The 27,749-nt window shown below is 41.6% G+C and overlaps 2 protein-coding genes across 3 annotated transcripts in view; one reads left to right on the top strand and one right to left on the bottom strand.

Annotated features, from left to right (window-relative positions):
* Positions 1 to 15,677: 15,677 nt before the first annotated feature.
* On the bottom strand, positions 15,678 to 21,653 carry shox2 (shox homeobox 2). 2 transcript variants are annotated; one of them, XM_079557972.1, is made up of 5 exons: positions 20,908 to 21,653; positions 19,534 to 19,742; positions 17,498 to 17,555; positions 17,200 to 17,288; positions 15,678 to 16,813 (listed from the first exon to the last, which is right to left on the bottom strand). In XM_079557972.1, exons 1-5 carry the CDS (start codon positions 21,170 to 21,172, stop codon positions 16,523 to 16,525), a joined length of 912 nt encoding a protein of 303 aa, XP_079414098.1. In that variant the 5' UTR covers positions 21,173 to 21,653; the 3' UTR covers positions 15,678 to 16,522. The 2 variants fall into 2 exon arrangements, with proteins under 2 accessions (XP_079414098.1, XP_079414099.1); XM_079557973.1 differs by having other exon boundaries at positions 15,678 to 16,777.
* Positions 21,654 to 23,123: 1,470 nt separating this feature from the next.
* rsrc1 (arginine/serine-rich coiled-coil 1) overlaps positions 23,124 to 27,749 on the top strand; it is a 116,598-nt gene continuing 111,972 nt past the window's right edge. Inside the window, exons 1-3 of the mRNA XM_079556273.1 lie at positions 23,124 to 23,200; positions 23,557 to 23,784; positions 25,286 to 25,408. Of these exons, the coding sequence (XP_079412399.1) occupies positions 23,579 to 23,784; positions 25,286 to 25,408 (329 nt within the window). The 5' untranslated portion in view covers positions 23,124 to 23,200; positions 23,557 to 23,578. The remainder of the gene's footprint in view (positions 23,201 to 23,556; positions 23,785 to 25,285; positions 25,409 to 27,749) is intronic.

The following is a 27,749-nucleotide window of genomic DNA, read 5'->3' as shown; positions in this document are numbered from 1 at the left end:
TTAACCTTGCACACCTGGCCACTCTGCTGGACCAGCTTCTCTCTGGCCCCTGCACCATGTTTATTCATTTATTTATGGCAATCCAGGAAATCACCGCCCTTGTCTCAGTCTCCTGTGGCAGCCAGGGAAGCCAGCCCAAATTTATGCGTGGCAGAGGACATTAATTAGGCATTAATTAACTCATGCTAATGTGTAGGGTTTTTTTTTTTCTTTTTTTTTTTTTTTTAAGGGCAAGCCTGTTCACTAATTTGTAAAAACTGTTTCAAACAAACGTCCAGAGTCGGGAACAGACAGTGTCTCGTACGCTATTTTGCGAGGCGCAGAGAAGAATGTGAAATCAGAGCGGGATAGAAGAAAGCCTTGAGATGTTAATAAACAAGTGGAGAGTGTGGCCTGCAGAGGTCGCCGCGCTTGCTTCAGCTCTTTATTTATTTGTGGCTGTGGTCTGCTATGGCCTGCGAGCTACACACATGAACACACTCAGAGAAAGCAGAGGAATGGAGGAAAAGGGAAGTGAGGCGTTTATTTGTTGCTTCACTCTTAACAGGCTGTTGGCTTCGGCAGGGAACCCCCAAAGGTAGAGTTCAGAAAAAAATATCTGTGTTCATGCGTGTGTGTGTGTGTGTATGTGTACAAGTGTGTGTGCATGCTTTGAGCCTGTCTCTCTGCTCTCCTTTGCCAGGAGCCGACTAACAGAGCTTGTGTTAATCGCATACTCGACAGTGAAACGCTCCACTTGCCCGGTTTACAGAGGAAACCCCTGGGACCGTGTAACAGAGAAATCTGCATTCAGACACAATATGTATACGTATATGAAACCTATAGAAGAGACAAAAGCAGGTGGTCGGAAAAGTGCATAATTATGAAAGTCTCAAACCTTTAAAAAACAGTCTCACCAAAATAGATGACCTCTTGTGGGAGGAAAAACTGATAAAGCATCGAAAGCGTGGTGTGAAATAAAACCCGTGTTGAGCATCGAGCAGCCTGGCCCGTGTCATCTGACTGCTGATATTTATGATGGTTATCTGGCTATCTCCCTGTGTTCTGTTAACCTTAGCCTGCTCACACTGAGGACTCTTAGCGGCAGTACAGACAGCTTGATCAATAGGTCACTGTGCTGACAGCGGTCCTTAGGGTGCTGCTGTAGAGGTAGACCGGGGTGGGCCGTGACTGAGGAAAGGGGGCAGTTAAGGGTGATCATGTATCCCACTGACACTCGCAGCACCTAAGCCTCAGGGATGAACAATAGCCACAAAACACTCATTTAACAGATGACCCTAACCTCAAGCATTGGAGAAATCACAGCCAGTGTTCCCCGCACTGAAGCACATGTCACCCTCAAGCAGGACCTCATCCAGCACGCTACACACATCTGGACTAATGTGTTTTTCACCAGAAGAGAATGATCAGACGGAAAGGCTGATATTATAAATTGCCTTTCTACAATTTAATTAGTCCCGCTATGGGTTGCATTGTCATGTAGGTGTCTATTCTCACTTCCCACAAATTTAGACTGTCCCTATTTTTCAATGTTGCAAATGTCAATTGTAGTAATTTGCTGTGTGCAAAACTAAGGAACTCATGCCCCTAGAGGCCGTAAACGCCACTGCAGGTGTCGTAGCATGTTGCGTTTTTTTACTCATTAATTGTCCGTGAGAGTAAATACAAAAGAAAATGCTGTTTAAGTGGCGCTAGTCCACAGTTAGCTTTGCCCGTTAGCCTGTTAGCTTCTTCTTCGTGCTTCCATTAGTGTGTATTGGGGCTGCGGGTCGGTGCAGGGAAAGTTGCAAGTGTGGTTTTCTGACCAGAGACACCAGGGGGAGATGAAAGACCCCCCCAAATCATCCCATTAACACTTGTATTACCCCCAGAGGGACTACGCAAATGATTTATTTAAGCAAACAAGTTGCATAGTACTGCTTTAAGTTTTATTTGGTGAAGCCTGTCCCTTTATATTCCTCCACATCACACAGCATGCCCCACTTTTACTACTTCTTTATACAGTCATCCTATATTTAATTGTCCATGTGTAGATCTTTTAATTTTAAAATTGACATCTCTATTCAAAAGACCACATCTCACTGGACCTTCCCTCTCTCTTCCTTTCTTTAACTATTGACACCATTTTCTCCCTCCTCTGAACAGTGACTGGCAGCATTGACTTATTCTGACTTGTAAGTTATTACTTGGCTGTCCCATCGCGCTGGCCGTCTACATGACACACAAATAAAGAGCCTGTTAGGCACATGGGAGATGCTGCCACAGATAACCTCTCATTTCCATTCAAACAGAGCTTTTGACAAAGCCTTAGCAACAGGCTCCCTTAATCAGTGTGGCCCGGCCGCGCAGCCTTCTCCTCTGCTCTCCTTACAGCCGTGATCTTGAGAAGGAGCTGCAAATTGGAAATTATTACACATTAAACCCTCCGCGCACAGGCCACGATCGAAGTGGATCAATATCTTGCCCGGCACAATAAATCAGAAGCTTTCTCTCCCCTACCTCTCGCTTTTTTTCTCCATGTGGCTATAGGCCGCAGCGCCAGTGGAACATATTTAAATTTTCTTGTAACAAATTAATTCCAACATTTTCTCTTGATTGAATTAGGGCAAGTGCTGGTGCTGTCACAAGTGTTTGGGCTGCTCCCGGGGAGAGACAAATTGCCCGGCCTGGACACGGGTAACAAGCGCCGGTGTTGAGTCGCTGATAATCTCCCCACTAATTCTCCATTACAGCAAAATGAGGCCATAAATCTTCCTGACAGCTGATCGATGTAAACATTGTTTCCCCCATGATTGCCAGCTCTCCCAGCGGAGCTACTGTCCGCTCACAATCCGCTGAAATTACTCCCACAGCCAAGCCCTCCCTCACTCCTCTCGCTTCCCCTCTCTCCCCAGGAAGAGCCGTGTGTGTGCGCGCGCGTGGGACTGGCCTGCTGGGGAAACCAAAGTCACTGCTGTCCTGTCGGGGCTAAGAGGCAGCCCGTCTAATTTTAGCTCAAAGCTCGCTAAACAAATGGATAATATTAATCAAAATGTCTGCTCTTTTAACACTAGCAGCCTCAATCCTCATAGGAGATGTGCTGTTGCAGGTGCCTCTATATTGAAACAGGTGTCAGAGAAGAAGCTTCAGTGAATGTAAACCAAGCTCTGTCTCAAATCTGAAATCATGATGTTTTTAAAGAAAGGACATTGATTTTTATTAACCTGGATTAGTAATAGAAAGGGGGTTCGTGTTTTCACATTTTATTAATTATAAGAATGTGATTTGGTATGCAGTATTACTATATATAAAATGGCAAAAGAAATAAAATGTATGAAAATTGCACGTTAATATACACTAGACATCATAGTTTTAGTGAAAGTAATATTTTCTCTGAATAAAACTAGAGAAGTTAATGATGACTACAACAAAGACCAAAGGATTTTTGTCAACTAATTAAAAAAATAATAAGAAAAAAGGGACTAAAAACAAAGCTTCCAATGATACAGTTTGAAAGAGCCTCAGTGTCCAAGGAACAAGTGTGGTGCTCTGTTCAATTTCTCCATTTTGGCATTACCCAAATCTAAAGGCAAAAAAGTGTCAAAAGAGCGACAAAAACATTCTGGAACCGCAACAATTACACAATACAAAAAAAGCGACAAAAACACATGTTTAAAGAGTGATGAAAAAGCAACAAAAAAGAGACTTAGAAAGTGAAAACACGACAAAAAAAGCAATTAAAAAATGAAGAAAACACAACAAAAACACCATAATATGACAAAACGCTACAAAAGAGCAACACAAGGTTCTGGAAAAGCAATAGCAAAGTGACAAACGCATAACTAAAGAGTGATGGAAACAAAGCGACAAAAAATCAAGAAAGCCACAAAAGAGTGACAAAAATGCAATGATAAAGTTGCAAAAACCTGACCAAAAAAACTAAGAAAAAACTGAAAAAAATGTAACAACACCAGTTTTGTAGGTCTTAGCTTCTATATATAATGTTACTGGATGTCTTAAATTGAAGTTGTTTCATTGTGCAGACAGTATACTGTACATGTTATTCTCTTTCCCCTCCTGCATTGTAACATTTATGAACGCTGCCGCCAGTGAGCTGCCCGACAGAAGGACCGGGAATAGGACATCTTTCAATGGCTCAAAGAGGTTACACAGGCCAGCCACTCCATTGCACTTGGTTCCCATTCGGCTCTGTCACTTGCATTATGACTTCATCACCCCTGAGAGAAGAGGAAGAGAAGGCAAAGGAAAACAGTTCGCACTCATCCGTCAATGTCCATCTCAAATTACTGCTCAACCAATCACCAGCGAGGATCAATAGGAAGCGGCTGGGCAGGTTGGAGGAGCTGGGGGTTCGAGATGAAAAGGAGAAGGGGAGGTCTGGACATGTCCACGGGAAAGGCAGAAGAACAAGTGATCAATACAAGAAGATGGATTTTGTCATTTTAAAATAAGCGCGTGGGATGTTTGGGCACTCCCACTTGCTTTGGGCCATAAGAACCTCTGCGGATGACAAGCACTCCAATCAGGCTTAACATCTGTATTCTGGGGATCAAGTATTTTGCAGGTGAACTTTTGCGTAGAGCAGAGGGGGAAAAATGTAAGGGCAGGAGATTGTTTGTAGGGATATATTTTATGGCTTAAGCATTTTCAGTATGCCCCTGTTCTGGTCCTGGGTTTGAATCCTGGATGGGGTGGGGCTTTACTGTGTATGTAGGTTTCCTTTGGGTGCTCAGGTATTTCCCTGCCTCCAAAAGCATGCGGGTCGCAGCAGCAGCTCAGGACTAACCCTTTATCTAATGTATGACAAATCAAGCATTTTCATTTACCTATATAGACACAAAGACGCTGCAAAAAAGGTAGTATTTTGTTGGACTGGCTTAAGCTTTGACTACAGCTCATTCACTGTGGCATTGTTTCGAAAAGCTTCTACAAAGTCAAAAGATCCAGTGTTGCATTCATTTTACACCAAGATCTTTCATTGTTTAATGTGAGTGTGTTACCACTGTGCAAAGCCTTCTCCAGCACATCCCAAAGATTCTCAATGGGGTTAACATCCCCATTGATGTTAACCCCATTGTGGCCAATCCATGTGTAAAAATGACGTCTCACACTCCCTGAACCACTCTTTCCCAATATGTGAGCTCGATGAATCCTGGCATTGTCATCTTTGAATAAGCCCGTGTCGTCAGGGAAGAAGAAATCCATTGATAGAATAACCTGGTCTGGATGTTCAGGTTATCAGTGGATCTCATTCTTTGGGTACACAGTGTTACTGAACCGAGACCTGACCTACTTCAGCAACCCAACAGATAGTTATATCAAGTGGCGTCTTTATATTTTATTTTTCTTTGGTCCTTCAAAGGTGGTCTAACAATGATAATAAGTGGTGAACTGGGGACAGTTTATTTCAAAGCTAATATAACAAAATTGCATTTAGAGCTTTAATCATAATAATCAAAAGTCATAGGGAAATAAACGGTGCGAGATGGCAGAATTGTTTGCTTTCATGTGCTTTATTGTATTTATTGGCTTTCATGTGCTTTATCGTATTCATTGTGACAGCAAACAGTGGTCAGGTAGTCGTAATGTTCTGCTTGATTGGTGTAAGTCCATCATATCACTCCAATCCAATATCGCTCAATAATAATAATCCTCGCACTGGTGATTTACTTCCCATTTGCATAGATCATCGGTGCACATTTAAAGGGCAGTCTTTAACAATCGCGTCCCTACACTGTTGTAATTGCCCAGAGTTGTGGATATATCGTTTCTGCCTACGCCTCCTCCACATTCAAAGTCACAATGTGTGTCAATCTTGACCCCTTTGCTCTTGTGCGCTGAGGAATATACTCTGCCAATGCCAGGCGTGTGTGTACAAGGGCTGATTAACCCAATAAGAAACAAAGCTCTTTATTGGGATGCTGTGTGCAGTAATGGATGTTTGATTGGAAGCCGGTGGCTGTATTGACAGGTGAAGTGGACTGATGAATGGAGGCGTAGTCCAGAAAGGATAACAGTCCTTCACGAGGCTTATTTAACACTAAAAGAGTGACGGATGGTTCACTCACTTCAAGAGGGTCTTCAATAGAGCTGTGTGTTCATTAACATGCACTGTCCCCATCAAATGAACCAATCTATGGGCATGTGAAATACAGCTGTGCTCAAAAATTTACATACCTTGGCATGTAAACTTTTGGATTTTGGAACAGAACTGATTACTTATGCACTTGTCTATTGCAGGATCCACTATGAACTGGGTCATTTGGGGAATGTTCTGGTTGCCTGGTAAGGGTTTTCAGTTTGTTTGTTTGTTTGTTTGTTTGTTTGTTTGTTCGTTTGTTCGTTTGTGTGTTTGTTTTTTAGCAAAACAGTTTTCTATTGTCACTTGTATGTTTCGGAGTCATTATTGATTATCTGACGAATATGTACAATTCTTCACCATGTGCACCAACCTCGCGCATTATGACTGTACATTAACAGTGAAAATGTTTAATAATCCATTCCTAAGGCCAGAGAGGGGTTTACATTTATGAGTTTAAATAAGATTTATTTCCACAATGGCTCCCCAATTGGCCCCCGAAACTTGAAAGAATTATGCGTTTAACCAGACGTAATTACTTTCTGGGTAGTAATTAATAACTTTAATTCCAACCCAAGGTCAGGATCAGGAGAGAGATTTCATTTAAGTTAAGTGGGTCCAAAAATCCCTCCACTATAGAGGCCCCGCACTGCACCTTATAGCTTATGGCAACATCAGTATGAGCAACTGTCTGTTAGCGGCGCTCATGCGAACCGCTTGACCTGCGGGCCTGAGTTTTCAAGTAAAAGCAGCGCAGTAAAAAGCCAGCGTGGTGTTATTCAAAACAAAGAGTGCAGAGAAAGTGAACTAAGCCTAGCAGTATTGTGTCTGTCATAAGAGGCCAGAGGTGAGTTGAATGGGGCCTGGTTGAAGCTCTGGTTTCAATTCACGGATCAGAATAGCTCAAATTGACACCAAGACCCATCTGCCCACTGAATTAATCCTACACTCTCTTCCATTTGCCCGTTTTTTTGTTTTCTTTATCAGCTCCATCCATTTCTTTATTCATTCGCTTGACTTTTGAAAGGGGAGAGGTGACTTGTCCCGGGGCGTGCATGTGTGTGTTTTGTGTGGAGAGGAAAAAAAAAAAAAAAAGAGAAAATTTTCAAGTGTTACATTTGCAGACTTCAGGGTCACAGGCAGTTGATTTTTTCTTTTTTTCTTTTTTTCCACTCTCCCTCCACTCTCTCTCCTTCTCTCTCTCTCTTTGTGAAATCGATTGTTTGTTTGTAGGGAGCTCACATGGAGAAGCGGCATTCAGATCCGCGCTGGCAACGAGCTGAAATGCTGCTGGAGGGGGGGGGGAAGAGGCAGGAAAAAGGCAGAGCGGATCGCACCATCAGCGCTCGTGACCTCAGGGCCAGAGCGAGAAGCCTTACACTGTTCGCGGCGGAGCATGTGGGTCCGCTGCCCTGGCCCTCTGCTTAAGTGAGTGCAAATTAATCGAAATAAAACTTTCAGGGGTCAATATGAATTTGATTGGTTCTGCATACCAAAGAGTAATAACATTAGAAAGAAGCTGACTGCTCTTTGAAAGGGTCGGTACGCAATGTTAATTTGGTTGACTGCTTTACATGAGCGGCAAGCAACAGGTGAGGATCCCTGATACGAGTCTGTTAATAGATATTGACGATCTGAGGCTCAGGCTTTCAGTCTGTGGCGACCAGTGTTGGGCAAGTAACTTCAAAATTGTAATGTACTATATATTAGTGATTACAAAATGTAATATGTTTGTATTACATGTTACTGTTTCAGAAAGCTGAGTTACACTACTTTGAGTTACTTTTGAGTTACTTTTGGCAAAATATAAACTGAATATAGTATTAAAGCCACGGAGCAAACGTGCAGTCAGTTCCTTTACCATTCTTAGCTGCATGCAACTGCAGATCTTATACACCAGTGTCCAACTTGATTTGGCAAGCTGCAATTTATTTGGGGGGGTTTGGCATTTTTTCATTCATACATTTAAATGCACTTGTAACTCGAGTTACTTGAAATGTAATGACTAATATATTACCGTATTTTGTGTTAGTAATATGTTATAGTCCTTAGTTACCGAAAGAAAGTCATATATTTGTGTAACTTGTTACTTTTGTAATACGTTACCCCCAACACTGATGGCGATCACAATATATATCCAAATGATCACAATATTGACTGACATCCATATCGCAAAATGGATGTTTCATATGGGTCAATGAGGTTTTCTATTAGTCTTGTTTTGGTGTTTATTTAGTCTTTGTAAGGGTTTCATTTTGACACACTTTGACTTGGAAATTACATTTTCTATTTAATGATTATGAACTCTGTTCAAAATAAATTGTCATAGTATCCACGACAGTTGTCAAATATTGCAGTTTCTTTTCACGGTATGCCGCCCTTGGAGCTTCATAGGAAGGATGTCAGCCGTGTCAGCCTCTAGTGGAAGCAGAATGAAGGGAAAGCCAGTGAGAGGATGACACACTGACACGTAGGGGACAGCGTGGTTTGTTTCGCTGAGTGCCCGCTGCTCCGTGTGAGTCTGCCTCCTGCTCTGTCATTGCCGGCTCTGACTGTGGTGGTGGTGGTGGTGGTGGTGGTGTGGTGACTGCAGCACCGGAGCCCCACGGGGGTCAGCCGTGTAAGGAACATAAAAGGCCAATTTAATTTAGCGCGTCCGCGGCTACAAAGTATTTTAATTCCGACAGCTGTGACTGAGGAGTTAATATTTGACTTGTCAGAAGTAGGGCCGGGGCCAGTGAATCATTGTAATTCTCATTAAGAGGCTCTCCCCCAGCAGCGCCCTAATGCAGAATAATGAAAGTCAAGACGGAGCGAGCTTCTAATGCCAGTTGAGGCCTATCTTTTAATATTCCCCTCTTGATGGATTAGGGAAGCGGGAAATTCATCTTGGATCATAGGGCCTAATTTAATAAGAGATCATTCCAGGAGTATTGCATTTTATAATAATGTCATTTAAAGTGTCGTCTTCCATTTTTACTGTCCCATATGTATGCTTATATAATGGTGCCGGAGGGATGTGTTTTTACCGTGCTCACATCTCCACTGTGCCCCCTCAGACCACACTACCTCGATCACTACACGAGTCTCAAAGCCCCCGTCACTCCTGGCTTCACTTTTCTTTTTCATTTTTATTCCACATTTCGTCTGAGCCGAGGAGAAGCTCAGTTACTCAAGCTAGCCGATGTTTGCCCACATTATTTCTAGCAGTATTTAGACAGAATAACTATGATATGAGAGTTGGGATTGTAAATACCACCCAAAGGAAATATTATAAAGTGGCATTACATTTGCTCCATCACAAGCGACTTAGAGGCACTCTCCAAAAAGAAGCGCCGCTGTAATTATCCAGCCCACTCACAAAGACAAGGCTTTTTAGAGAATAAACAAATCTGACTAACATGAGCAAGTGCTGATGTTCGCAGCAGCTTTCACGTTATGAATTATATTGTGGGGAGAAAAAAAAACGTTTGTAAGAAAAACCTGCGAGTCAGTTCTTATGTACAAAAAACTTACTCCAGAACCGGTCTATTTATCATGGTTATTTTGCATGTACACATAGCAAATAATGATGTTTTTGATACACAATATCCCAGACTCTTATAACTTAGGGCTTGTTTGCAATATGTAGCTTGTTTTACACTTCACAATAAGTGGATCAGGATGTGGCAACGACAAAATTCTATATACATGCACAATAATTATGTTTAAAATTCATTTCATGTGAGATCAAACTGCATAGAGACACTTTGCTGTTGTTTATATCACACTCTTCTCTTACACTATAGCGTAGTAATGTATTGATATATCTGTACCGTAGCAGACAAAGGTTCTAAAGGCGTCTTCTGTACTCTGTAGTTGAAGTGTGGGACATTTCGCCTCTCATCCAAGAGAGGCGAAATGTCTCTAATGATCTTTGTTTTGGCAGCAGGCGGGATATAAAGTGGGAGGGTGTCTACAGTATAACATGTGCTGCCAAAACTAACTGTACGAAGCTTCTTGGGCGAAACGTCCAACACTTAAACTGCAGAAGAACCTTTGTCTACGATGGAAAACTCTTATACAAATGTTATTGTAATAGCAATATAATGGGATAGAAATAGAATGGTGCCCAAAGTTTAATAACATGCCTCATTATTCCTTATTATCCCTAGTTAGATCCCTGCATCACAAAAGCATTAAGGAAATGATCTGTATGTCACTAAAGACTAAAGTTTCTGATTACCCTGTGTACCACCTGAATAAAGCCAAGTACCACCTGTGGGACATGTTGTTAGTGTTATAAGATGAACTCACTTCATTGCCTCAAAAGAAGTGCACTTCCTCATTTCGTCAGTAGTATAGATGGTCAGAGCTAAACGGCATGTCATGTTGGGCACAGCATGTCATGTTGTGTCTCTTTAAAAGAGCTCCTGTCATCATTAGGGTAAGAGGCAGCCTCTCAAAGCATTGCAGTCGAACAAAGTGTGTCCTCTTTAGCGCTCTCATGTCTTTGGCACCTCTGTCCATGGGCTTCTCTAACATACTTCTCATATCTGTTTTACGCATACCACCCACCGACTGCCCTTATCCACTGATAGGACCGAGTGCAGCTCATTTCACAGAAAACATGGAAGCCCCTCCGCATGCATGCCAAAACAATAGCAATTCATGCGGTTTGCTATTTTGATAATAATACACAATCTCGAGTGAAAAAAGTAAGAAAGAATGGTCACGCAATTACATGGAAAAAGTTCTACAATACGTGTGTAAAATGGTGTCATTTGAAAATACAGATTAAAATACTAATAACAACACACTGGTATTATTGTTGTTACACTGCCTCAGCTACAACTGCTATTGCTGCTTCTACTTGTGTTTTTTACAGTATATCCTCCCAATGCTGCAAAGCAAACACATGCTTGTTGTGAAGAACTGCACAATTTATCGCCAATTTATTGTTTTCGCAATATTGAGTAATGCTACAAAACTGATCACCTTTGTTATCTCAATATTCACAGCAGTTCAAATATTGCAATAGTTACTCATATCATGCAGCCCTTTTGAGTAAAGATGAACTTATTTATTCTCACAGTCCAAGAACTGTGACATAATAAACTACCAATCCGGATTTGACTCAATGAGAAACTCGGCGCGGCACGACAGTGGGCAGGAGGGAGGGAGCGTGACCACGGGCCAACTCGCGAGCTCTATTTTTACATCCCATTTGAGAATGAGATAGTGTCCTTCGCTCACACCCCCCGCTGCGGAGAGGGGGCTAATGCAGGCCTATTTAATTAGACGTTGGCAGATTGTTGAGCCAATCCAATAGACCGTTCGCGGTGGGGTCCTGCCTCCGCCCGTGCCTCCTGTGGCTCCCGTGATGCAGCCCAGTCAGCTCTACGCATTTTGTCTGCCCTTCTCCCAGCCTGTGACATCAATTTACATTAGCCTGCAATGAAACATGATGCATTCTCTCCACCAGTGGCTCAAACACGCACACTCGCGGCCCACTTAACCTGCAGATCCCCGTTGAACTTGACACGGTCCCCCTACCATTATACATTACCCATCATCTTATTAGTCCATAATAAGGCTTGTGAATGTGCCTGTGGGTATGTGTGGCATGCTCATAAGCATTTCAGCCTCGGAACAGCAACTCAGCCTAAGGAGTAAATTACCATAGCAATGCAGCTGTCAATACTGTTGTATCAATGAGAGGACACAAGTGGCAAGATCAATAAAAACATAAGAATAAGACGTCCGGGATGACAGGCACTTCCCTGCTTTAGAATTCTATTACTTTTAAAGTGCTTGACCTTCCTCTGGCGTAATGCACTTCTTCAAAGCGAGAAAACTTGCTTCAACTTTCTGAATTACATTTTACAGTTGATACAAGCCCAGCGTGTTTGCATAAAGTCACGGTATTGTATGATAAATGACTGCACTTGGACATGGGGCAAATTCTTGATAGAGTATTTGTTTATGTTTAGATTTAATGAGCTTTTGGAGACTGAAACGTGGGCATTTGTGCTTCTGTAACTCATTTTATCCTTCTTTAAATTTAATATTTAGGACTGGTTGACGTTTGAAATGTGCTCAAAGCATTTGACGGTCCAGTTTGCATGTTTTTAAGCACAAAACATCAATCTCAGATCTTGTTAATTGCATTCGCGTCATTAGTCGATACTTCAAATACATCAAAATGGTTCAGTGCAATCCTCTATAATAAATGAAGCACATTGTTCGTGTTTACAACTTCTTCAGATCAAAATCCAGAGCTTTCCTCATATGTTACGTGTTTGTGTGCGACTGCCCAGTGAGAATTGTAGCTAAATTGCAGGGAGCACATCTATCATGCTCTTGTATGTTTTCTAAAATCAGTGAGATGTATTGATATTTGAGCATACACAGATTTATGACTGTATGTAAAACTCCTAACAGCTTATATGAGCGCAGCATTCAGTGTACACAGGTGATTGATGCACACACTGAAAAGCAGCAGCTATTTTCCATCCCATCTAAACTTTTCCTTGACCACAGGCGTCTGTCACCATTTCAATAGCACTTGAGTGTGGTTGACAGATATATAAATGGTTATAAATGTTCCCTGAGCACCATGTTGAAAAAGTGTTTCATGCCGGAGTGAATGATCCTGGACCTCCCCGGATTTAGCCACATTAAAAGGACACTTGAGCATCCCCATACAAATACAGGGTGATTGGTCGGCGTTTTCGTCATTACTTGACATTTGAAAATGACATTTTGTAAACCTCAGACGGTGTGAATACAATCAATATGCGAGGAGTTAGGTCTGCGTTTCCAAAAGCCTTTTGTAATTTAAGATGTGTGTACAAACATTTGATGATTGAAAAGCAAGTCTTCTATTATAGTCACACACAGATGATTGGATCTTACCAGCTCGTAAATACAGAGGCCTGGGCCAAGAGGGCTGCAGTTACTCTCTCTTTTGGTTATTTCTGTGTCAAATTCTTGCTTGCTTTTCTCTCAGACCACAATCACAATGCATCCATAAACCAACCTGTGCAAAAATGCATACACAAGCCATTGCATCTGCAAACACCAAATGTTGCCATTTTTTTATGGGAACCGTATGAGCCTGTCAGAGTCACTGTGCCCATAGATCTCAACACATGCCCCCTTGTTATGTCTTCCATAGGACTGAGAATTGGACATTATGCTATCGTTCTAATCTGTGAACCAGCTGCAACTGGAAATGAGTTAATAACAAATAAAAAGCAGGCAGTCCATAAATGTGCAGTTTGCCCCAGGGCACCTAAACAGGAACCAGTGAAACAATTAGACTTCTTGTTTTGTTCTGACCTCTGTTTTGTTTTGTTTTACTAAGCTGCTGAATAGAAGGAGCAGTGAATACCAAGTGTTTTTCTATCTGTAATCAGCACAGTAGAACCTCCCTGGTCATAGCAGGGGTCAGCGCTGAGTGAACACCCACTTTTCATCCTACATTGAAATTAAATCCAGAGTTAACTAGAGCTGTATGAATACAGGCGGACTGGAGCCCACACTGAGTGCAGCGGTTATCTAGGTCTGTGCAGTGTGCGTGTGTGTGTGTGTGTGCGGTAACAGGCAACGATATAGCGTCCTAATTGCTGGTCTGAGTGCTACTGGAGGGAGTTTTCAGCAGGTTTCTTTTTCACTTTCACTCCATTTGATGTCTTTGAAGTCTCTCTTTTATCTGCGGCTGCTCCTGATGGCTGTTGTCTTTGGTGGTGCTGTGTGCCTCCAACACATAACAAAGGCAGGCCCTCTGAGAGACGCGCACAAGAAACTTTCACACTCACACTCGTGCATTGTGCAAACAGCTCACTGGATGTACAGTAGAAGTCACTCACAGGCGATATGCAGAAAACGCATTCACTGTGTGTCCTGTGTGATTGTTGAACATAATTTGATAAAAGGCCATTGCGGGAAATGAGTGAGTGTTTGTCTCAAGGGCTGTAGCTGGTAAATATAGAAAGTAAGTCAGCAGCTGATATGAAGCATACAGTACTCTATGACTCACAGGTGCTCTATATGTGTGAGTTATAGATTCACATTAGCAGACACAAGCCACTTAATAAAACGGCTGTCTAACCAAAGTCCACGTGTAATTGTGCAGTGCATGTGCAGAGTTTGGGACGGTGAAGCAGCAGTCAGAGGGGCAGCAGTCTGGCTGGCTCCCGGCTGGCTGCGTGTGCATGTGTGTCTTAAGAGTGTGTTGAGAGGAGAGTGAGAGCAGCTCGTCTCCATGTCTAATCAGCAGAACACTTGTGTGTCCCCGTCTCATTGTCTCCTGGGCCCCTCAGAGTGGACACCCTCCACTCCAGCAGCACACCTCCGGACATGCTGATAGATGGCTATAACTGCTTTTAACCGTCTCCAGTAAGCAGACAAAAAAAAACACTGGTGTTATCATTAGTATCATAAAGTTGAACTGACTTTATCCATATTTACCTAGATTTGGCCCAACAAATTCAACTTTTTCATGTCTATCAAAGCCTTTTGTTCTGCAGTAGTATTTGAGACAATAGCTCATTCTTGTAACTCCCTGACATCATTGCTATGTTCTTTGGTGGGACAGTGAAGCGCTGCCCTGTTTCTGACTTGCGCGTCCCCGGCAGCAGTTTTTCCCAGTTCCGTCTCCTCCATTACTGGCGAGGCTTCCGATCAATAATTCAATACTTTTGGCGTCTAAATCCTACCCCAAAACAATACGACACATAAACCATGTAGACTTCGAAGCAGACTGTGTGAGCAGTATTAATTAATAGTTACAGACATTGTTTTGTGTGTGGAAATATCGGAAGGGTAATATGATTCCGATTCCAATAATAATGTGCTCCTGAGTCAGGTGCTTATTAAACGTTCAATAGAAAGCGGTTAAAATGTCAGGAAATTAATCTGGCGAAATGTTTGGTCGAGCGATAAAACCCACGTCACTACAGCATCGCAAATCTAGTTTTACATTAAGGGGATGGACGCGCCATTCAGATGGAGCGTGACAGTGAAAAAGAGTCCTCTTAACCTTATTCTTTTGACATAGCTTGATCTCACATCGCCAAAACAAAACTACAATTGTATGGATTTTCTGCTGAGTTACGCCTTGCCTACTTTGGGAAGCCCAATTTGTTAAAATGTACAAAGCATTTAGCGCATTTATTATGGTCGTTATCTAAAGACATTACGCATGTAAATAGGCTTTAGTTACGCAATTACGCACGACGTTTTGTTTTTTTACGCGGTGTTGAATGGCCGTGCGTTTTTCCTGATTGTCTGTCCAGCTGCTTGTAGTGGAAATGAGCAGTGTTCATCTCCAAACGTGCTATAACCAAACTATGAATAATGCATTGATTTTGGAAGCGGAGCAGCAAGAGAGCCATGTTCCTCACTAAACGGGCCTGTCACTCTGTGACGTTATCAAAAGCCCGACATCTACAGCTTAAATTATTAACCCATGACTCTCAACGAGACACACTAATAATAATAATAATAATAATAATAATAATAATAATAATAATAATAATAATAATAATAATAATAATAATAATAATAATAATAATAATAATAATTAAGAAACGTAGTTTAATTTATTACAGGAAAGAAAACAGTTTGTTTTGGTGGATTCACGTTTCACAGAAAAATGGACAAAAACAGTGAGATGAATTTTCCTCAGGAAATCGTGCCTCAAGTTCACTTCCACTGTTTTATAAAAAACATCAAATTACACTCAGAAACCACATGATCGTTAATACACAGGAACAGAAATAAATCGAACAGTCCCACGAGGCGTTTGAAGTCACTAAATAATAAAAATAATGTATGTTTTTGTGTGTATAAACATATTTTACACGTGCCCGTACCGGTGCGCACACAATCTGCGTTCGACCATGGGGCCTGGAAGGGAATAATATCTTGAGCAACCTGGTGGAAGGAGTTGCTCTGACCGAAGGCCTGCGCTGATCTTTTCAGAAGTGCTCGAAGAAAACAAAACCACACTGCGTCAGCCATACCACACACTGCATTTTAGTTGGCCAACGCAAACATTTGGACCACTGCATTTTCCCTCTCTGTAAAGTCACAGAGATGTCAATGTTATTGAAATAGGACGAGGCCAGCCTCTATATCGATCCAATAAAACACTAATAACAATGTTTAAAGAAAACAAGTGCAGAATGGTTCGCTTGTTTGACAAAGAGCCCATCGTCCAGCTGCTTGAGTTCTCCTTGGGCTGTCCCGGCCCTACCGGGACATGTGGGCCTCATAGGACCACATGTTCCAACAATTATTTCACATCTGAGGCTACAGTCTGATTCTTTGTTTTGTCTCATAAATAGCCTATATTTATACATATTACCACTGTCCTTCATTACAAAAGAAAACATAAATATGGTCCTTGGATAATTCTCTCATGTCCTTGTAGAATCTGAATTGCGGTCAGTGTCGTCACAGTCCCAGCGCGGCTGCGTGCTTTTTTGCCTTGAGCCTCAGGTCCGCGATACTTGAGTTCTTGCTTGTGTTCTTGGCGGCGGCGGCAGCTGCCACAACGGAGGCCGCAGAGGCCGACTCTGCGAGTGTGGCCAAGGGCAGTCCAAACGGTGGCGCGGGGAACATCATGTATGGCGCATGCGCTGCCAGGTGAGAGTGCAGGTGGTGCTGCGCGTGGGCCACGGCACTGTCCAGCTGCAGTTGCGCCTGCACCTGAAAGGAGAAGGGTGGCACGTTGCAATGACTATCCTACAGGACGAGACGCACGGATGGGGAGAGAAGGGGGAGAAGACGCGTTAACTTTGCAGTGGCTTTGTGGATGGTCCTACACATTTTCTATATATTGCCCTTTTATTGATCTTTAAACAGGCCTGTCTTCTAAAGACAGTGGTTCAAGTTCATTTAACACCTGCGCAAGACAGAAGACAAAAATACTTTCAGCACTATTTCTAAATCCATATTGAAAAATCTTTTGTTGCTTCCCTCATCAGTGATTGCCTATATGGGTTATTAAATAGACTTTTGTTGCCCTATTAGAGCTGGAGTTTCTGCATAGCACTTGGGCACAGGCAGTGCCAAGACAACAGTCAGGGGACTGGTATGGTTATAAGACTAGACGCTTCAAAAGAACTTGCCTGTTGGAATGGCATCCGCAAAGCCCCCACGTTGACATATGGTGCTACACGACATGCTTCAAACTGATTCGCGGCTCCAATCAGGACTCCTGTAAAAAAAATAAAAAAAAATAACTTGTTGTCATTGTCTTTTTACCCACATTTTTTACTGCAAACTACACAACAGTCATGCAACAAGTCCATAGTTTGACGGTAATTTACTAAAACCATTAATTTAATGTAACCCTAATTCTAAGTGTGCATAAAGATGAGACACGTGCGTCTTCTTTATGTCATAACTATATTGTGCCAGGCGTACCTTTATGAAGCTGGTTCTCCTGCTTTCTGCATTTGGCTCTTCTGTTCTGGAACCAAACCTGCAGGGACACAAATTAATTAGAGTCTGCACTGATTGGCAGCTGCTTGTGAGGCCACGTGTAATTCTTCTCCAAGTGACAACAACCGCGGAAAAATAATATCCCCAAGGAGCGCTGAAACATTAATGATGATGCTTAACCCGGATTTTAATTATTACATTTAGTCTATGTGTTACAACTAGGGAGCACGGGGGCTGCGTCGAGTCGGTGTCAGGGAGGCAGCAGATAGAGCTACAAACAGGTTACATGAAATTCTTGTTGGGTGAAAAGAGCCCCCCTTGTTGAGATGTGCTGGGCTATCGGCCTATAATAAATAACCTTGTCAGCGTTGGTTTCATCTTTCTATAGATTTGTGTCCCCGAAGAGTTGAATGGACTCTCAGATATCGAATAGCAGCAAAGCTATTACGGTTTGGGACATCAGAGCAAGGCGATCTGCAGGGCAACTCCCCCGTCCTCTTCCCATTCTCTCTCATTAAATGACCGCTGAAATTAATTACCCTTATCAGCTGAAAATCCATGTCGGTGAAACGTTTAAATGCCTCGCAGTTGTGTCTAATCACCGCCATAACACGTGCCGCGCGCAGAAACGCAACTGCTTCAAACGAGTCACTTGTGTTAAAAAAAAAAAATCGACAAGCGTCAATTTCACAGCAAAACGCCTTGGAACCGAGATTAAACGACGTATGGCTATGATAATCTCCTTTGAAATTCAGAGACAAAGCTTGAGCCGAATTAGTCTACAATGCAACATGTCAATCCACTCTCTCTTTACATTAGATCAGCGCGCACAGTGGATTGAAATATCATATCGATTTGTCTGTCAACTGGCTTCATTTATTGACCACAACATTATGTCAATCGGAAGTCCTTTTGTGCATGCCTTCAGCTATAATTTATGACTATAATAAAAGCCCAATCTGTTATTGATTGAGGTTGAATTAAAAAATAAACGCAATGCCCTTGTGTGCAACTGGTAAATGGTGGCATATATTGCTGTACGTCCAAGAGAGAGAGAGTGGGAGAGTGAGAGAGAGGGAGAGAGAGAGAGAGAGAGAGAGAGATGCTTTTGATTTAGATTGAAAATAAAACTATAATTTATGCAAATCCCCCAGCTCATGGGACACAATACGCTTTTTGGGGGACATTCCAGTTTGAGACCCGCGGAGCCCTGTTTTCAACTCTTTGTGAGGGGTGTGTGGGTCGATTGAGTGTTGAAAACTTATAGGCCCTGCATTAGTTATTGCTTCAAATTAACCGCATTGAGTTTCTCGGACACATGCTTCGTGCGTAAAACACCGAACGCCGGAATGGCTAAATGTGCGTAAGAGACACATTTGGTGATAATTCTTGGTGCCATCATGCCGCTGTACGACCCCCTGACTCCCATCCTTACTGGGTTTCTGAGCAGATGGTCCAACGATAACAGACCTGACTAACACATTCCTCCTTAACATCATACCCGGAAAGCGAATCCAGCCCGTTGTGTGCGTATTTGTTTCGGTGGATTTGTATATTTATATATAAAAAAAATCAATAAAAAAAAACATTAAAAAAAAAACAAGATCACAACGGCTCTCGTGACACGTCTATTATTGAGAATATGCCAATCGAAAATAAACAGTCTCTGTCAGGAGTTTTAGGCTGCATCAACTTTGAAAAATTCTAGCATAGTTTACTTCAAAATAAAAACACGTCTCCAGTTTAACAGTACATTTATGCAAAAATGCCAAACAGAAACTGCCACACAGTACTGAATAAATAAGTGAATAGTATACACACATAAATACAACACACTCTACAATTAATGGTAAACAATTCATGGAAATAAATAAAATAGAGGCCTAATGATGAGAAAACTAAAGACACAGTTAAATGATCGCACGCGCTTGCCGCATAGCCTAAATGCAAACAGCAAACTGAATGGCCTTCTTAACAACATTAATATTTTCATTGGTTTTGCGCGGAGTTAGACCTACCTGAACTCGGGCCTCTGATAGTCCTAGTCGTTGGCTCAGCTCCTCCCGCATGAACGCGTCCGGGTAGTGCGTTTCGTCGAACAGTCGCTCTAGTTCGTTTAGCTGCTCCAAAGTGAAGTTAGTCCGACTCCTTCTCTGTTTGATTTTTGTCTGTGCCTCGTCCTCGATGGGTTTCGAGTCCTCTTTCCTGTCCTTGACGTCCGTGTTGCCTGCGTGGAAAAAGGTAAACATCAAAATATGCAAATGCGCACAGGTTTGGAAAGAAGGATTTTCCACGTTCAGCATCACCCATACTGTGCGTAATTTGACGATGTATCCACTGTTGTGCGTTAAATGCAATACATAAGCCGATACAAAGCAAGAAAGTGTGAGGGGACATGCCCTCACATCCCTCAAATATCACACAGCTATCAGACGTCGGATGTTTTGTCGAGCTACATAAAGCTCTTTAATTATTAACCGCTTATAAATATGTAAGGCTGTGCACACTGGATGCCTCACAACCGCCGATCGCTTTTTAAACCACGCTGCTCGTTTTTTGCACTCACAATTTACCCTGTCAGGTTACTGAAAATGTGGATCATTACGCACAAAAAAGCAACGCCTGCGGACATGTGAACCTGCGCCACTTAAGGATATAATGTTTTACAATATTATTGTGTTTGTCCAAAATCCAAATCCAAAATACAACGAACACCATATTTTTAAATCACTCGATATAGTCATTTATATATCTGTAACCGAGCTAAAAATAAGAACATGTGTACAATTTTGTACAGTGTATTCTCCAGATTTGTATTCCGTCCATCACACCTGAAAGCAGACGTGTACCAGACAAACTGGTTTCCACGTTTCATGTGCATTGATCTGTTCTTTCGTGCATCTTTCATTTGTGGACTTTTATTTAAAAATAAAAACATAACCTTCCAACTATTATTAAATATCAAAATTCTAAAAAGCAATTGTAATGATTTGCTACTGTAATAGCTCAAAGAAATAGGCCGTGGCATTTTACGCACAATTAAGGGTCTTGTTTTCTTATTGTCATGCGTCAAAAAACAAACAAAATTAGCTGGTGTATTTTCTTAACAATGGTGTGATATTTTACAGGTTTTTATGTTTGGTTGATGATATCGATATTCAAACTAATTATAACTGGCAGAAAAAGACAAAAACTGAAAAAAATATTAGATTTTAAATTTGTAAAATTAACTAGCCTCGATTTTAGGGTTGTTCTCAAAATGTGTCTCGAGTATCCACGTATTTAGAAAACTGTGATGTGCATGTGTGTTTTATAACACACCTCAAACCAAAACAAAACAAGTTTCGAGCATGCACGTTGCAATATGAACGTTGCAATAACAGAAGCCTTACCGTCTATGAGTTTAGGGCTCCCCGAGTCCCTGATTCTTTCCGGGCCGAGCATGTCCGTTTCTCTTCCCGGTGAGAGCGCAACGTTACGACTGACAACTGCTCCAACTATCGCGTCTTCTCGACTCCCAGGCTCAACTGTTAAAGACTCCCTGCTCCCTGCGCGCGCCGAGCCGGTCTCCAGCACCTCCCTGTAGGTTATCACCTCCTTCTTTTCCTTCACTTTCTGTTCGAAAGACTTGGACACGAAAGCGGTGAGCTCTTCCATTACTGCTTTACCTCCTCGTTAGAAAGAAGACACACTCACCACTCTCCTCCCTGTTTTCTTCTCGACTACCTTTAAGACATCAATAGCGTGGTTCGTTTTAAAGTCGACCCTTCAGAAATAAGGCGAGGAGGTTAGGTGATGCTGCTGCCAACCCCGGAGATTGGTAAAACACATAAAGTAATATCTTCCTCCTCCTTTGGATGCGGAGTTGGGAACCTGCTGGTGATCCTCTATTGAAGTCACAGTATTTATACTTTGCGGTGCCTTGCCCCCTTGATCCGTGCAAATTACCTCCCCTCAGGATGCCGGGATGAGCCCCCCCTTCCCCTCCGCTGATAGGAGTGAGAGAGGGACGGAGAGAGAGAGCTTTAAACAAGCTTTACGCAGCGTCGCCGCTATTGGTCATTAATCCGGGATTGACAAGAGGGACTAATTAATTGAATTAAGCGCTCATTCGCTGCTATTGTCCTGAGTTCGTTTTCTAAACACCAGAGAGATGGCCATGGATCTCTATTTTCTCCCTCTCTTCGACCGTCTCTCACTCTGCAGGGGTGGGGCTTAAAATGGGAAAATGACACGAAAGGGGAGCACATGTTTTGAAGAGTAGTTCCTCAGTATCTCTCTGTGATTCGGGGGTTAGGGAAGACACGACGATGACACGGGACAGTGAGCCGTGGAGACGGGATGCTAAGAGAAGTCGCGCGCAGCTTTGGAGAAGTGCGCATCAGCATAGGCCACTTGGCACCGGCCCCACTCGTGCACGGCGTGGACATTTTGCTTTGGCCGTGTTAAACGTGCCTATTACAAGACTATATGCATACAAAACAAGCACATTATAATGATAATAACTATTATTATTATTATTATTATTATTATTATTATTATTATTATTATTATTATTATTATTATTATTATTATTATTATTATTATTATTATTATTGAAATGAAGTGCATGAATTATCAATGGACAATTGTTGCTTGTCAATAATGTTTTATTTCTACCGCTCACCAACACATTTCCTCCTCAGTTAAGCCGAGGCCTAATGCAAAAATATCAGCAGCCAGCCGGAAAGTGGATCATAATAGAACAAACACAGCCAAAGAATTATAGCAATAAAGACAAGCGGTTGTTGTCTGGAAGATGACAAGATGAGTTTAAGGATTGCGTTTTCATGTATGGGCTCCAACATTTTATCTTAAGCTAGGCTACATAATATTCAACCTTACTCACTCTGTTTCTCTTACACATTTCAAAGCCTCATTGCAGCTGATTAGATAAGGCCTATAAACCTTATTATTATTAATAAAGTAGGCTTATTATTATTGTTGCTATTATTATTTCTAAATATCTTCTCTTCTATTCGAACAATGGTTATGATGAATGTTACAGGCTATTTAATTTGCTATAGCCTATAATTTACGAAGTAAGAAGTTGACAGCCTGTGGGCATGCTTTTTGCTTTTGCTTCAGCCCTACATGTGTTTATTCTAATCTTAATGAATACATATTCCATTAATTGTTGCATGCGATTGTCAATCGGATATTTTAGGCATATTATGCAAGTGTTCAAAAGTTAGTTTTCTAATGGCTATCGAACTGCTGGTTGAAGGTTTTTGAGATTGATTAAACATTCTTTATAATGTTTGATATTGTGATTGACATTGTTTTTCCGACCACGTCAGTTTTTTTTTTTTTTTTTTAAAGAATCTAAATTTAAAAGTAGCCTGGACCTTGTTTATAGCCTGTTGACCTACAGCAAAATTGTAAACAAAGTATGATGGGATATTATTATAAAATTCTGAATCAGAGTGTGTGTTAAGCTTCATGTCTAATCAAAGTAGACAATTTTAATTGCAATGCCGTCACAAATTCCAACCCTCGTGCTGCCCAGTTTACGCGCAACTCCATCAGTGATCGATCGACTGCTCTGTGTGTGATTGTAATGCCTGGACTCTATCGATGTTTCTCGCTTGACTAGTAAAGTCTTGTCAGCAGAGCATGTTGTGGCTCTCAACAGCGTTTTGGAAGGTGAGCACTAGACACTGTTACTTTTTGATCAAATATTAAAAACGTAGTTGCATCGCGCTTTTGATGGCTGGAGGTGATGTTCGTGAAGGATGAGGCAGAACTGAACCCGCGCAGTAGATGCAAATGAAACACTCTGTTCAGCATTAGCTTTGGGAGCTAGCCACGGTGCTAGGCAAAAAACATGGCAAAAACAGGCTATTTCTTCTGTAAGTCACAAACAGTAACATATGTGTGGTCACAGTATCAACTCCGATGATGAGTATTATGGACATGGAAAGTGAAATAGTGTTTTAAGGTCACAGTATGGGAATAAGACATGAAAGCTTCTTTAAATAATGTTTATTGTATTGCCTCAGAGACCCACAGTACTCCGGCACCATGGGTCGCCGCTCGTCAGACAGTGAGGATGACAGTCGGAGCAGACGGAAGAAAAAACAGCGTCGCCGTTCCTCCTCATCCTCGTCCTCCTCCTCCCGCAGCCGCAGCAAAGTGACCAGCCGCAGCAAGAGGTCGGCCCGCAGGAGCCGCTCCAGAGACCGGGACAGGGACCGGGAGAGGGACAGGGACCGGGAGAGGGACAGGAGGTGAGCACTAGAAGTGTTAAATGGGAGTAGTCTGTCCAGGCCCTCACTTTTACAACCCATAACATCTCTGAATTTATTTCCACACTTCATTTATAAGCCCAAAGCTTTTAGAATAGAGATTGTCTAATGCACATGTCAGAGGTTTTCAACATTTTGCATCCAAAGAGCCAATTCTTTGTGAAAATAGCCTGCTGATTTCTTATCTGTAAAGAGCAGCACCCAATTTGATGGAGTTTGTTGACTGTGAATGGAATGACTGAACCAGGACTTATATAGGACTACACGAGAACTGACTCCACACTTCCATCTAAATCCTATGAGCGTGGCCTGTACAATATATCACAAAAAATATATCACAATCTTAGGTGATGCAATATCCGTATTGCAAAAAGACACAATAGGATTGATCGCAAAATCACTGAAGTCTTCCATCTGACTGAGATTGACACATTTTTTGGCAAACCCAGCCGAGAACAAAAGCATGGTTTGGTCCTGATTCTGTGTTGTTATGACACAGTTTGCTCCCGGGTTTGATCATTGGGCGATGCCTGCTTAATCCCGCTACACTATGCACCCCTTTGCATGTTTCTTTGTGCACTCTACCCACATTGATTTGTAAACTTTATTGAATTTGATCGAAATCCATGCTACACCAAAAGGCTCCTGTGGTGGAGCTATGAGGCATCCTGCCTGGCTCTACAGCATCTTCAAATAAGACTAAATATTAACCAGCTTTGAACCCCATTAAGGAATTGTGACCACCGTCACTCATTACTCTAAAACTACTTTAACATGTGCTGGATGATGAATTTCTTCTTCTACTAAATAGATAGAAGGTACAGAGACATGGAGAGGAGCAAAGTTTCAACAGCCTATAAACATGTAAGGCAAAGCAACTTTATTTATACCGTGCATTTCGTACACAAGGCAACTCAATGCGCCAATGTAGCGGCTGACCATGATGTTAACTTCATGCTACATGCACTTTTTATACTTCTACTGGATAATCTGTTGTGAGAAAACATTTATTATAACCCGATTTTGACTTGACTTTCTTTGTGTGTGATAAATATGTTTATAGATGGCCAGAAAACTGCTTCATAGAGTGAAAAAAAAACATTTGTGATTCCCATAACAACTTCCCTCTTGGCTAGGCCACGCCCTTTGTATGACACGTTACCGTCTGTATCGATAGGGTAGAAGTAGACTCTACAGTATAGATACTCTATAGTGTAGAGGGAATGTGAGTGATGTCACAGCATGACAACAGAAGCCGAATGAGTGGCAAGTTTGTATTGTTATTATATGTTTTTGACACTCAGTACAGAACTTTGAGGGACCTGTTTAGAATGCAAATGATGTATGGGGTAATCTCTATAACACAGTCTGGTATTTGTTCAGTAATACTCCTTTTGTACAATTGTTTCCATGGTAATATCGTTTTTGTCACTGTATACGGCTAAACTCGGTAAACACGGTGCTCTTGTTCTGGGTGTTGCAGGCGGAGAAGACGGTCCAGCAGCAGTTCATCTCACAGTTCATCGCGGAGGAGGCGGAGCCGCAGTGCAGACAGGGATAAAGGAAGAAGCCATCGGTCACACAGGTCACGCAGCCGAGAGAGAAGGTATTACACATATGCACTTCTCTCAGCGATAATGTTCGAAAAAAATCTCTCTCCAATTTTATTTGTTTTGTTTTATTATGATGTTTCAGAATTAGAATAGAATCAGAATCGGTTTTATTGCCATTGTCAGTGAACAGGTCCACAAACTAGGATGACGATCTGATGAACATTTTAATGTTTTGTTGACCTGAGTATCAGGAAATGCTTATTAGGTAATTGTAGGGATAAAGTGTTTGGGAATTTGAGGTTGCAGCCTTTATATTCTAGGTTTATTATATAATATGTCTTTAAGCTTTCCCATTTTGTAGTCTGTTGTCTCCTATTTTGCAATGCAGTATACAATGATTAGGCATAAAAGATCGGATCACATCAACTATTTTAATTTATCAGTTTAATGGTAATTTATTTATTATTGACATAATTGTCAGCTAAATTAATAATGGGTAATCATTATCTGGACTATATGCAAACTCGTAACATTCCATGTACTGAATTCGAAACTTGAAGAGTTTATAGTTAAGTCATTATTAATTACAAAAATACATATTGATGACACAGCTAGCTTTGAACCTATATGCATTGTATCTGCCCCCTTTTGTCTTGAGGACAAAATACGTTTTTCTTGATGAACAAAAAATGAAAATTTATATTATTAAGTGGATAAGTCTAGAGGAAGTGCGTGTTGATAGGGAAATCTGGGCATCTGTGCTCAAACTGCTGCCTGCGCAACCCGGTCCCGGATAAAGTGGAAGAAAATGGATGAATGGATGGATGGATATTAAGTGGCGGTGGTCATAAGAAATTGTGTTATGCTTACTAAATCTGCATATTTGTGTTTAGTAATGGTTTATCATTTCATAGAGAGATTCAAATTGTGTGTATTCAGTTACACACACTGCTTTGCATTGCTTTGTAAAGGCTCACACTTTCACAGCACAGCGCCACAATGATCAGATATCTCTTTCAGAAACATAAAGCAGAATACGTTTGGCGGCCCCTGTCATTAGCATCACTAATCTGGTGTTAATGAACTAGTAAACTGTGGTTCAGCTAAATCCCTCTCACGCACACATGCTCCAACACACAAATGAAGAAAAGCCCGGTTTAAAATATGCACAGGACGCCTTTTGTTTACTCGTATGGCTAGGGGGAAGAGCTGAGATCATTTTAATTACTAAAGCAAATGTGTTTTAATATCTCCATTAGAGGTTTAAGAGTGAAAAAGACACCGTGACACATAAACCCTAAACAACTATAGGGTTTAAACAGCAACAATGTGTGTGCAAAACAGATTTATTTTTGAGAATTTGCTCCCACAGATATTGCATGTTTTCTGCCTACTCTCAGCGGTATATTTGTACAGCGGCAACAGTGATTAAAACATCCGTCACAAATGGCACTGCTGATGTGGTGTAAGATGAAAGGTGCAAGGGATTTGGAAGATTTAGCTGTACAGTGGACGACATTGGTGTTTACAAATGCTACTCTGTGATTAGGGGGCTGCGTTGTGTAATCGGCTTAGCTTTAAGCAATGAGCAGGTGGGCTGTACTGGCGCTTGGTGCTGCAGATTGTTGTGTGTGTTTATGATGTAGGGTTGATGTAAAGTGATCCACTAAGTCAGATTTTAGTAATGTCAGCTTGGTGGACGACTTGCACCGGTATGATGTTGGTGTCGGATTTGGAGTATTTGTTCAGGATATTTTACTTAACTATTGACTGGCCACTCTTGATGGTTAACCTCTCATAATGTCTGCACTTTATCTCATTTAATAGTTGAAAATCTTCATCTGTGCTTTAAAACGGGTTATATCACTATGGCAATGCTACAACTACATCAAACATGACTACTGGAAAATAAACACTTAAACATTTAAACATTTAAAGCAGCACTAAATAACTTGTTAACATTAATAAATCCTTTTTGTAGTCCCTCTGGGGGTACTACAAATGTTAATGGGATGATTAACACTTGTATTCTTCCCCTGGTGTCTCTGGCCAGAAAACAACGCTTGCAGCTTTCCCTGCTCCAACCCGGAGGCCCAACACACACACATGGAATCACGAAGAAGAAGCTAACAGGCTAACGGACAAAGCTAACTGTGGGCTAGCGCCACTTAAACAATATTTACAGCGAAAAAAATTATCTCCATTGAGGAATTGGATTTACAATATCCCACTCTCCCTTTGTCTTTTCTGTCTGCGTAGTTTTTACTCTCACAGGCAATTAATTACAAAAACGTAACATGCTACGACACCTGCAGTGGTGCTTATGGCCTCTCGGGGCATGAGTTACTTAGTACTGCTTTAAAAAACCCTTTATTAACAAGTATGCTCTATAAA

This window comes from Gobius niger (assembly GCF_951799975.1).
Source record: "Gobius niger genome assembly, chromosome: 1".
Taxonomy (NCBI): Eukaryota; Metazoa; Chordata; class Actinopteri; order Gobiiformes; family Gobiidae; genus Gobius; species Gobius niger.
This window is presented reverse-complemented; position numbering and strand designations above follow the sequence as displayed.